This window comes from Scyliorhinus torazame, chromosome 4 (genome assembly GCF_047496885.1).
Source record: "Scyliorhinus torazame isolate Kashiwa2021f chromosome 4, sScyTor2.1, whole genome shotgun sequence".
In the NCBI taxonomy this organism is placed as follows: Eukaryota; Metazoa; Chordata; class Chondrichthyes; order Carcharhiniformes; family Scyliorhinidae; genus Scyliorhinus; species Scyliorhinus torazame.
The window spans coordinates 205,381,289-205,394,319 of NC_092710.1; the positions used below are offsets into that span (position 1 = coordinate 205,381,289).

At 47.6% G+C, this 13,031-nt stretch overlaps 1 protein-coding gene across 2 annotated transcripts in view; it reads right to left on the reverse strand.

Annotated features, from left to right (window-relative positions):
- moxd1 (monooxygenase, DBH-like 1) overlaps positions 1 to 13,031 on the reverse strand; it is a 147,197-nt gene that overhangs the window by 60,527 nt on the left and 73,639 nt on the right. The window contains exons 3-4 of one of the 2 annotated variants that reach the window (XM_072499144.1): positions 11,914 to 12,081; positions 11,661 to 11,744 (exon numbers count right to left, since the gene is read on the reverse strand). The exons of the other annotated variant lie outside the window; for it this stretch is intronic. Coding sequence (XP_072355245.1) covers positions 11,661 to 11,744; positions 11,914 to 12,081 — 252 coding nt within the window. The remainder of the gene's footprint in view (positions 1 to 11,660; positions 11,745 to 11,913; positions 12,082 to 13,031) is intronic. 2 annotated transcript variants of the gene reach the window in all.

Sequence of the window (13,031 nt, forward strand, 5' to 3'; positions counted from 1 at the left end):
GACTAAGGCGTTCAAAGGGGCGGGAATCCTTAATCAGGTGCGCACCATCCGGCCTGAAAAAATGCGGTTTGAATTCCGCGCAGATGTGGCAGTCCCTTGTGACTGTACGGACCTCCTCTAAAGAGTATGGGAGATTGCGGGACTTGATAAAGTGGAAAAACCGAGTGACCCCCGGGTGACAGAGGTCCTCGTGGAGGGTTTGGAGGCGGTTAATTTGTGCGTTGGCACATGTGCCGTGGGATAGGGCATCGGACGGCTCGTTCAGCTTTCCGGGACGATACAAAATCTCGTAGTTGAAGGTGGAGAGCTCGATCCTCCACCTTAAGATCTTGTCGTTTTTGATTTTGCCCCGCAGTGCATTATCGAACATGAAGGCTACCGACCGTTGGTCGGTGAGGAGAGTGAATCTCCTGCCGGCCAGGTAATGCCTCCAATGTCGCACAGCTTCCACTATGGCTTGGGCTTCCTTTTCCACTGAGGAGTGGCGGATTTCTGAGGCGTGGAGGGTCCGGGAGAAAAAGGCCACGGGTCTGCCCGCTTGGTTAAGGGTGGCCGCTAGAGCTACGTCGGAGGCGTCGCTCTCGACCTGGAAGGGGAGGGACTCGTCGATGGCGCGCATCGTGGCCTTTGCGATATCCGCTTTGATGCGGCTGAAGGCCTGGCAAGCCTCTGTCGACAGAGGGAAGGTCGTGGTCTGTATTAGGGGGCGGGCCTTGTCTGCGTACTGGGGAGGCCACTGGGCGTAGTTTGAAAAAAACCCCAGGCAGCGTTTCAGGGCTTTTGGGCAGTGCGGGAGGGGAAATTCCATGAGGGCGCGCATACGTTCGGGGTCGGGGCCTATTATCCCATTGCGCACTACGTAGCCCAGAATGGCTAGCCGGTTGGTGCTAAAAACGCACTTGTCCTCGTTGTACGTGAGGTTCAAGGCTTTGGCGGTCTGGAGGAATTTTTGGAGGTTGGCGTTGTGGTCCTGCTGGTCGTGGCCGCAGATGGTTACACTATCGAGCTGCGGGGGAACAGACACGCTTAATAAATTGTAGCGCACAAAGACTCGGTGAGACGAATAGAGTGAAGTCGATGAGGCTTTATTAAGCGTGTCTGTTCCCCCGCAGCTCGATAGTAGAATGGCCTGCGGGGGAGGACTCCGGCTTCTTATACTCCGCCTTCAGGGCGGAGCTAGAGGTCAACGGCCAACCAGGACCCGGGATCTGTCAGCCAATGACATTAGGGCTTCCAGTCCCACATGACCCCTAATACATACTACCACACCTTGCCAATTAGAGGTGGGGTGAGGGGGTTTCCTGGGCCTCCCCAAGGTTGGGGGAGGGTGATAGCTGGGTCAATAAAGCGGGGAGGCCCTATAGCGGGGTGGAGGAAGAGCGGGGAAGACAGTCAAAGTGGCCGATTGGCGGACAGACGTTGCTGCTGCCGAGGTGAGCTCGCCAGCAGGAAATCACTCAAATGCGGCCTCCCCAGAGCGAAACTCCCCAAGGCCAAAAACAAAATTGCAAGGTGCCGTTGAATAGTGGGATGTTTCTCGGTGCTACAGCCGCTAAGAAACGTGCCTGACAGCGGGCTTTGTTTTAAGTCCGCTGAATTGTGCCCATAATTGTTTCAATGTTTATTTTCTGCTGTGAAATATCCTAAAGGAACTAACGATACAGTATTTATTTTATATTTAGTGATTTATTTCTTGGTGGCGTGCCATTTGCTGGCGGCATGATTCTCTCTTCCCGCAGTTTGCCAATGGGATTTCCAATTGATACCACCCCATGCTGCTGGGAAACCCACAGGCAGGATCGTGCTGCCAGTGGGAAAAGAGAATCCAAACGGCCAGAGATTTCTGCCGAGCATCAAGTGATCTTTTAATTGTGTCACTTAAACAGATAGATGTGTATAATATATATATTCTTCCAACTGTGGAAAAATTACATTTGGATCACTTCTCTTTCATGCAATATTTTCTGTTCATATTTAGCTTCATTGAAAATACCATGTAACCTTAAGAAAACTTTTTTTAAATTTTAGAAATAAAATTAAATCTTCAGCAATGTCAATCATGGCTTTCAAAATATCGTTTGTACAGCGCATTTAAAATTGAAAATTATAGCAAATGTAGAACGTGATTGCATACAAGGAAACAGTTTGGAGTATTCTTCACTACGTGATTCACTGAAGAGCATCAAGGATGAAAGTAAGATAAACAAGACCAACCCAACTGATGCAATGTTTCCATATGTACCATGTGTCAAAGATAAAGACATTTACAGAATGAAGGAACCATTAGTTCTGTAACAGCTGGAGTTTATCTTTGTGCATTGTGGAATTTGCAGAGCTACGTGGTGAAGTCAGACATCTTTGTGATCATGTTAATATCAACAAGGAAGACTGAAGTGTTTGAAGCAGGAAAAAATGGCAACGCGTCAGGTTCTGATTGAAAACCAACGTGTTTCCCCAGAAACGCAGCTTGGTTTTCGGTCCAGATCTTCTGATATTTTGCCAGAAATAAATCGGGATTGTGTTTTAAGCCGTGACTCTGTCAGTGCAGGGTCTCACAGAGCTGGAAGACACAGCTACACAGAGATCAGGGCACCATCTTTAAAGGGTTCCCTGGTCTGCGCTAAAAATATACTTCCCCTACCCCCCTTTCACAGCCATGGAAGACCCCCCCCCCCCCCCCCCCCCCACCACGGAAGCATCAGAGGGCGCCCACCCCCTTCTTCACGCCCTCTCCCGCACATTCTCCGGTGTGCACCCCTGTACCCCTCCACCACATATAAGAGGAAGCCCACACCCCCCAATAGAGGTTTGCTTCTCTCAGTGTTCCCGACCTGCGAGGGTGCCAGGGGCCACTTCTCAGCCTCGTATCTCAACCCCAGGGACTCCTACACCTCTGCACCTCCGGTGTGATTGTCAGTGTGATGTCATGCCTCCAGAAGGAATCATCTAACACACCTGGGAGCAATGGTATTAAGCTGTATAGTGATGCTAAAATACATTTAAATTCATGGAAATCAGGTTCACGCCTTTCCTTGGCGGGTGGGGAAGACCACAAATTAATATCTCGCTGCTGCAAATCCCACCATGGTCCCCTTGTGAGAGTTTGCAACCATAACCTGATTTTCGCCAGCAGCAAATGGGCCCTGAGATTCGTGCCCAGAGAATGGGAGTTAAGGGCAAGTTTTCAGTGCTTGAAGGTGTGGTGCAGTATTCCAGGTCTGTTCACTGTGGATGTCGAAAATCTGGATATAGACTAGGAGGTTCCCTCAAAGTTTCGTCAAAATGTTCGAATGATATTATAAACATGAGGCCTAAAAAATAATTCAGAGAGCACAAGGAAGCTGGAATGGGGTATTGCTAAGATTATGGTTCGCATAAAAAAAACAAATAAATGGAATTCAATGTCACGAATTTCAAGGTGGCACATTCGGGTAACAGAAATAAAACTAATAATTATACACTGAATGGAAGAATGTTGCGCGATGTGGAAGAGTGGAGATATTTAGGGGTTCAAATTCACAAGAGTTTCAAATCAGCACCTGAAATGGATAAGAAATATAAGCTAATAAATGTTTGGCTTATGATAAGAAATTTACAGTATGGGGGCGGGATTCTCCACTCCCGCGCCGAAGTGGCCGCGCCGTCGTGAACGCCGTTGAGGTTCACGACGGCGCAAAACGGCCCCTTTCCCGACCGATTCAGGCCCTGACAATGGGCTAGGATTGGGGCTGCGTCATCTACACACGCCAGGCCTTGTCGCACGTGTAAAGGCGGCGCCGCATAAATGATGCGGCCGGCGCCACATAACTGGCGTCATCCGCGCATGCGTGGTTGCCGTCCTCTCTAAGTCCGCCCCGCAAGAAGACGGCGGACGGATCTTGCGCGGCCGCGGAAGGAAGGAGGTCCTCCTTCAGAGAGGACGGCCCGAAGATTGGTGGGCACCGATCACGGGCCACCCCACATTTGAGGTACCGGGAATATAGAAATATAAATGTGAAGAAAGCTAAAAGATTGAAGTTGTTCTCAGTAGAACAGAGGGCATTGCAGAATTACTTCATACAAGTTTTTAAAACGATAAAGCAATGGCACAGAAACAGGTTTAACATTATTATTCACTGCATAGTAATAATATAGCAGAACGGATGTTATTATGTTTTTTTCAGTCTACTTAAAATCAGACAATTTCTACTCAAGCAATCAATCTGCTTTAACACATTATTACCATGTGGCAAAGTTATAGTTTATCACATTCTTTCCAGTGATTGAAGTGTTCAGAACAAAGGGACCGAGATACAATATTAAATGTAAGCGATTCGGAACAGAGTGCAGGCGATACCTTTTTACACAGAGGCTTGTACGGGTCTGATGTGGAATACACTGCAGAAGCTAGCGATTGAAGCAAGTTAGATAAGTAGTTGAAGGAAAATTAGTTTTCGAAACATAGGTGTGGGAGTGCTGTTCATGTAGAGGAGAAACAGCAACATGGCCATTTCTGATCATGTGTCATATTGGACTCGAAACATTAACTGCCTCTCTCTCTACAGATGCTGCCAGAAGTGCTGAGTAGTTCCTGCACTTTCTGTAATTATATTAGTAACGTGGCCTGGCTGGGCCAAATGCCTGTTTCCATGCTGTAATTTATATCTAATTTTATCAAGCGCAGTATTCCCTTTAAGTATACTAATGTAACTCTAGTTCTTTCCGAATCAATTTCTTTTAAGACAATAAAATACAATATAGCCAAAATCTTCTGGCCTTTACTTGCCAGCGGTGACTCCCCACAGCCGGACTGCGAACAACAGGAAAATCCATTGACAGCAGCAGGACCCCACCACGGGCCAATGGTCCGCCACAAAACATGCACGCAGTGGGGGGGGGGATCCCACCCTTCCCACCCTTCCCACCCATAGTGTTCTCCAGTGTTATGTGGTTCATGGCATCTCAGAGGTACTGGGAACCATAGACTGCATGAGGGAAACCCCCCAGACAATCCCAATGGCCCCTCTTTCCAAGGTCTACCCAGTTTCAGTACTCTATTTGATTTCTGGGTTCTCAGCCAAAAATACATAATGAGACTTGGCTAAGAGCCTGTTGAGACACGTGAGCACCAGTGGAAACATTGCTTGATTGACAGATCTGGCTCTTTGATCTCTGCTGTCAATTTCACAATGTTTATTAGATAAGATAAAGAGGTTTCAAGGTTTTCAGTTTCCGTTACTAATACTTTAAAGAGTCTGTGTGATTGACAATTTCATTGGGCCCTTGAAAATAAAGTTTAGGAAGATGGAAAGTTATCAATGTATGACTGTTTGCAAAGCTTTTATTTACACATCCTATAGGGTTCATTGATTCTGTGCAGTGTATATTGGGTGAGTGGGAATGGAAGGACCATAGATTGGAATGGGGGTAATGCAGGACCATAAGAGTTATTTGAGGGCATACCTTGTCATGGGGGATATTAGAGGCCATATGGGTGGGTGGAGGCATGAGATGGGATGGATGGAGTATAGGGAATGTGTGTGGGGGGGGGGGGGGGGGGTGAGAGGATGTGAGGAGTGAGGGTCAGAGGGCCTTTTTGCTTTGACTATAACTGGGACAAAGTCCCACAGCACCAAGCCTTTTAAAAAGCCTGCCTCCTCCACATCAGGCAGCCTCTGTGGCTGACTCTGAACCTTTTCCTGGGTTGGCTGCCTCACCTGTACCCAACCTCCACAATCAAAATCCCGCCTTTGTCAGGCACTTTCTCGTGAAAATGAAATGAAAGATGAAAATCGCTTATTGTCACAAGAAGGCTTCAAATGAAGTTACTGTGAAAAGCCCCTAGTCACCACATTCCGGCGCCTGTTCGGGGAGGCTGATACGGGAATTGAACCATGCTGCTGGCCTGCCTTGGTCTGCTTTCAACGTCAGCGATTTAGCCCTGTGCTAAACCAGCCTCTGAGAGTTGCTTGGGCTGAGCTAGGAATTTTATCAACTCCTGCTGCTCGCCTTGAGGATTCAGCCTTATATTGTTAATGCCAAGTCCATAAATTGTCTCTATCCCCAAATTATGTTCTGGACCTGTATTATTCTGGCCAGTACGAACATGCGCACTACCCTAAAAGACGCAAACCAGCGAAACAGTGTTATGCGCATGCGCAGTTGCAAAAAGAGCGCACAGTAAAGGAAACTCGGATTGCGCATGCAAATCTAATCCAGGAGCATCACCCTGCATTGCAATTCTATGAAAAACCAGGAAACTATTCATCAGGATCTACACGCATACATTTTTGGATGATTAATCATTTCTGACAGACTTATAAATCATAACCTGAATATGTAACACCATACCTTAACAAAGAAGATTATTAAGGTTAGCCAAGTATGATTTGGGGGCCAAGTGCAATGTAAAAGACCACACTGTCGTTGATCATTTATGATTAATCTGTTAGCCACTTACAAAATTCCCAATAAAACAAGCACTGTTTGTGCAATATGCTTGCTGCCGTCTTCCTAGACTGAGACTCTTTTGTGTTCTTCCACTCGGCTTTTGAAAAAATCCAATGCTGGAAACATTCAATGGTCTAACACTTGAGTTGCCTCTAGCAACAAGATATGTGAGTTCTAATCCAGTATCATGTGGTCACATAAGAGTTACTTATGGCAAGTTACTGTAATTTTAACTGTCAGCTGCCTGTCTTTATTTACATTATCCGTGTCTGCCATGGTTTTGAACACCTGAATCATGTCCCCATATAACCTTTCAGTTACTAATGAAAACAATTGAATTTTGAATATATCTACACAGCATAAAGATCAAATTCCATAAGCAGATCTATTGCTCTTCTCTGAACCCTTTCTTTTTTTGATATCCTTTAAACAGTAGTAATTGGTTAAATTGCTGTTTCAATTAATTGGTACAAAACTCCACCATTATGTTAAAGCTACATTACAATTTGAGAATAAATATGATTTAGCACCTAAATTGTCATTTACTGATATACTGGTACATGCAAGCCTACACACACAAGGTTCTGCAAATTTCTTCCGAATCTCTGCATATTATAAATCTTTAATTACTGTTGACAACATAGATAGATAAATGTGTCCAATCGATATTCCTCTGTCCAATAATAGCCTGTTTAAATTAATACCCCATTAAAGAACCAGACATTGGAATGTCTGAGGATGCATTAAATGCTGCTCTTCGAACATTGCCTACCTGTAATTTCACAATACTCCACATTCTCAAGACAATTTAACCAGATTAAGAAATTGTTTATTGAATAATCCAGCCTGAAGCATTTTGTCATTCACTGTACTTTAATCATTTTGAAAGAGGAAACATGTTGCCAAAGCCTTTTGTCTTGTACTCATCAGGATAAATGCAATATTATCAGGTTTCAAACCATCACAACAATTTATACAATAATAAAAACTGAAAATGCTGAATACATTCAGCCGGTCTGGCAGCATTTGTAGAGAGAAACAGTGGGTGCATTCTCCAGCCGTTTGCTGGTGGCAGGGTTCTCTGGTGCTGCCGGCAGCACACCCCCGCCAGCAGGTTTTCCGGCGGTGTGGAGTATCTTCAATGGGAAATCCCATTTACAAGTGTCGGAAGTAGAGAATGTAGCTGCCAGTTAATGGAGTGTCAAATTCTCCATCCTCACTAGCAGTGGTGGTGGGGCAGTCTCGCAATGGAGAATCCCGCCCAGAGTTAACTTTTCGGGCCTAAATTACCCTTCTACAGGCAACAATTTATACTACAGGAGAAGGTGCTGATTGGTTGGCAAGTTGACTTGATTGGCCATGGCCTTGCCATGGAGAAAACAGATGGAGACTATAAGGGCCAGATTCTCCACTGCCTGATGATTGGGTGAAGAACGTTATTAAGAGCAAAAATCGGGATTGGCACCCAGCGCCGATTCAGACACAATGCTTCAGTTCCCCGTTGGTGGCAGTGAGGTCCCCGTTCATGCCCGTGCCAGCAGGCCCATGCCAATCCATCATTTGCATGGATTTGACTGCGATTAAAGGGTTGGATATTGGATGCTACCATCCTCTGTGATGCTTCACCCCTCTCAGGCGGAAGTCACACGGGCGTGAATTAGTATTTACAAGCGGGACCTGGGAACCATGGCTGCTGAGGTGAAGCAAAATGTTTCAGGCTCGCTGGGGGGAGGAGGGGGAGTGGATGCCCAGACCACAGAGAGTAATGGGGAACAACTTGGTGGCAAATGCGTGCATTCGTGCTGTCTCCCTCAGGGTTGAGGTGGTCTTGCTCAGACCGCCATTGCAGCAGTATGTTATTGAAACCCACCCCTTTGCTGCATCATACAGGCCTCTGGCTGTTCACCTTGCTGATTGCTCACTGCACCTTGTAAATGCTCAGAGAGCCTCTGGTCATGTGGGAACCCACCCAGCCAGCCTCTCTGGAAACCCTCAGACTCCAGCAGTATCATCAATGGGATGGGCGTGGCCATGCTGAATCGCCGACTGACCAGGTGTTGGTACACCTCTGTACACTCCTCAGAAGCTCAGCCCTACAGCAGAGGATGCAGGGGAATAGCAGAGCTCACTCCAAACAAAGGGCACATGCACCGTGCCCACTGGAACCCTTCCTGACACACAGCCCCTCTCAGAGTAGAAGCCTCACCAGTGACGCTATCAGCTAGCCCACCCCTCAGGATATCTCCAAGCACTGCATGTCCACCGCGCCCCTGCTTCTATCTATCCTTCCCCCAGCTGGAAAACCTGACCAGCTCTCAGTCACATCCTGTGTGTTACACCCAGGCTCCACATCACATTGCAGTTAAGCTCCCAGCAAACACACACATCCCTCGCTCACCCTCGTCTATTGCACCTGCCTGCACACCAGCCTGTTTGCATGGAGGTGGCTGGCAGCATAAATTAACCGTCTCCACTGCACAACCAGTTGCCACCCTGCTGGCACGATAACACGCACACTCAGTGAGGAGACCCATAGTAGACTCCACTGGGGGAAACAGGATAGGGCCACAGAGATATCTCTGACACTGGTTGCGGCAGCCACTGGTACCCCTGTTAACAGGGATGGGTGGTGAAGATATATGCTCCACACATCACAGGCTGGATGCCAGTCACTGATGGGGATAGCGGTATAGTGAGGCCGACAACATATCGAAGGGGCCTGGTAAGCAGTGGGAGGCGGGAGTGCACATGTTGAGGGTGTCGCAGCTGTAAAACTCAGGGTAACAGTGTAACTTGGTGGACCAAAAACAGAAAATACTGGACAAACTCATCAGGTCTGTCAGCATCTGTGGAGAGAGAAGGGAGCTGATGTTTCCTGTCTGGATGCCTCTTTGTCAAAGCTAGAAAGAACTAGGAAAAAGAATCAGATTCATACTGTTGTGGGAGGATGTGGAGCAATGGGATTGGATAGACAGCTAGTGATAAGTGGAGATTGACAAAGATCCCTGTGTGGAGGCCCCAGATCAAGGCGGAAAACCGCTATAAAGATGACCATGCAGCAATTACGAGCATTAGGGAGCGGTGCATCAGTTTGCTCTAGATGCGTTTCCGATGCCTGGACCACTCAGGTGGGGCTCCCTAATATAGCCTCAAGAGGGTGGCCTGCTGCTTCCTGCACAATATTGCGCAGAATAGGTGGTGACATGCTGGAGGAGAAGGAAGAATGCCAGGCCTGATGTGATGTGGATGATGAGAGTGGTGTCCAGGAGGATTTGGGTCTGGAGCATGAGCTGGCAGGACAGGCCGCCCAATGTGTGATCCAGGGCCACCACACATGGGACAAACTCATCACCTCCCGATTTACCAACTGGGAGGCCTGACCCGTGGCTGCTCTGCTGTCCTATCCCAACTCCGCATCCCTGCCATCACCCCCCCCCCCCCACCCCCCCACCCCAAATCTCCCCACAACGCAGAGTTTCTCTTCCCCAAAACCTACTGCCTCTTTTCTGTCCCTCAGTCCTTCATTCCACCTTCACTCTGGCCTTCCACTCCTTCCCATTACCATAGCTCCTCCCCACCACTACATAGTGTTGGCCCTAGGTTGGCAGCTTCAGCGAGTCTTGTCCACGGGATGGAGGATGATGACAACTCGCTGTGAGATTAGTTTTGGTGCTCCTCATCGTTTGACAAAGTCTGTTTCCTGCCTTGAGGATAATATTCCATTATCCGCCCGGGTGATCCCTGCACGTATGCTGGTCAATCCATCAAATGGGGGTGGGGGAGGGGAACAGTGGGAGATGGTGAATGGTTAGGGCTCACCCACTGGGGATGCTGTTATACAAGGCGGGTCACACTGCTGTCTCCATGCCCTGCCACTTCTCTCAGTGTGCTTTGCCCATCCCAACTTCCGCAGGCCCCCCTTCCCACCCGGTAGACACACGACACCCAGACACAGCACATCCGTCACACCCGCCAGACAGAGGTTAGATGCAGGTTGGACTGGTGGTGCAAAAGTGAATAATGGTGATTACATACAACAGTGTGCTCTAACCCCTAACTATTGTCTATGTGCTACACTGGTGCCAAATTAAATGTCATCCACCATCTTTATCTTGCGTGGCCTACTGCTCCTTCTAGGTGTTAGCCCAGACAGCACATGAAGTGGAGACTGCCTGCTGCGTGCCTCAACCTCTGCCCTCTGGAAGACCTGGGCCTGGATGGGCCCGGTCAAGTTGTTGGTGTCACAGGTGATGCCTGTTCTGCCCACTGCCCATGAGAGGTGCCAGTGTCAGGAGGTGAGAGGTTCAGAAACGTCTAGGTATTCCAGCCCCTGCGGGAGGCACTGGCATGGGCCCCATCACTTCCTCCTCCCTCTGGGTGCTCGCTGGCCCCCGGGCTATTCCATGGGACAATTGTGAGGCCGGAGTGAGCTCCAGAGGTTCCATTGTCACAAGGTGCTGCCAGTCCTAAAGGCTCACCCTTGTCTGAACCATGTTGTTGATGCCCTCAGCCATGACGCACTGAGACTGGGACATGTCCGCTTGTGACTGGGCACTCCTGTCCTTTTCCTCAGTCATGGAGACCACTGTGTGCCCCAAGCCTTGGACATCATGACACATGGCTCTGATGTCTTACCCCAGGCCTTCTACTGTGAACGCCACTCAGTGTTGGTCTGGGTAGCATGCAATGTCGGCACCATCTCCTGTAGATGGTTGGACTCCTCTGGCTGTACTTGCAGGTGCTGGAAAGTTGCTGACACCATCCTGTACATTATGGCTCTGTGTCTGCATCTGCACCAGTGATGGGATGATCTTTTCAGAAGCGTGACAACTGCCTGGGTGAAAACTGTTTCCTGGGATTGGGCAGCTCTCCGACTGTCCGACTCCCGAGGCCAAAAAACCCGACAAAGTGCCGTTGAATAGAAAGCAGTTTTTCAGCAGCTACAACGTCTAGAAACCACGTTTAGCAGGGTGCTAAACGTGGTCAAAACCGGACATAGATTTTCTCCGGTTAAATCGCGCCCCATAACTCACCAAACTGTACGGAACAGGGATAAGTGTTAACAGTAACCTTTTGATTGACAAGAGGAATAAAGAGCTCAACAAGAGTGCAAGGATCCACCCTCAGTTGCTCTGTACTTCAGGGTTACACACAATGCTCTAAATTACAGCCTCTTATTTACAGATATTAAAAATTAACATTTTTATTCATTGAAAAGTTGTACTGCTTACCCTTATCACATGATGCTTTTTGGTCAAGTTTGGCAGTTTAAAGATTTGACACCAGTAGGTGGTGTCCTTTGTAGGTATTGAGACCTGTCTTGAACAAAATAAACCCAACAGTTGAAATATATTTTCTCTCTGTTGAAGACAATATTTTTCAGCAACGGAATAGAAAAACAATTCATAATATTTACATATAGATTATTCTTAGTATTGTAATATTAGGCTGGAAGCTATTAATTCTCAATTTTGTTATACTTACGTTATAATGTCTTATGTTAAATACAAGTACGTCATTAGGAATAAAAGCGTCCACCACAGGGTTCAATAAATAAAGACTTTTCCTCCCACGGTTTGTTAAATGATACTGTGGACGATCTTGTTTCACATCTTCAGGGTGATAAGCCCAAATCACCCTAACTGTGTTATCCTGACCACAAGCAACAGAAAAAGACAAACTGTGGAATAATACATTGATTCTCTGATTCTAAATACATGAAACAAATCATTTAAATTATTCACTAAACTCTTAAAAAATATCTTATACTAACTCAGGGGAAAAATAAGCAACTGGTCATGCCAATAAAAAGTGAGAATATATCGCCACAGTAGCACAGTGGTTAGCACTGTGACTTCACAGCACCAGGGTCCCAGGTTCGATTCCCTGCTTGGGTAACTGTCTGTGCGGAGTCTGCACATTCTCCCCGTGTCTGTGTGGGTTTCCTCCGGGTGCTCCGGTTTCCTCCCACAGTCCAAAGATGTGCAGGTTAGATGAATTGGCCATGCTAAATTGCCCTTAGTGTCCAAAAAGGTTGGGTGAGATTACTGGGTTACAGGGATGGGGTGGAGGTGTGGGCTTTCCAAGGGCCGGTGCAGACTCGATGGTGCAGACCCGAATAGCCTCCGTCTGCACTGTAAATTCTATGAAAACAATAAGATATACATTTTACAAGGGCTTGCCTGAAAGTGGTCTCATACCTTGTGCAGAAGAGGTTCACAAGAATGGCTCCAGGGATGAGAAACTTCAGCTATGAGGCTAGATTGAAGAGGTTAGGACTGTTTGTTTGGAGAGGGCTAGGCTAAGAGATTTCATAAAAGTATTCAAAATCATGAAGGGCTGGCCAGAGTAGATGGGGAAAAACTGTTCCCGCTCGTAAAAGGATTGAAAATTGAGGGCACGGATTTAAAGTAAATTGCAAAAGAAGCAAATATGGGGCGAAATTCTCCGGTATCGGCGCGATGTCCGCCGACCGGCGCCCAAAACGGCGCAAATCAGTCGGGCACCCCGCCGGCCCAAAGGTGCGGAATCCTCCGCATCTTGGGGGGCTGAGCCCCAACCTTAAGGGGCTAGGCCCACGCCGGACTAATTTCCGCCCCGCC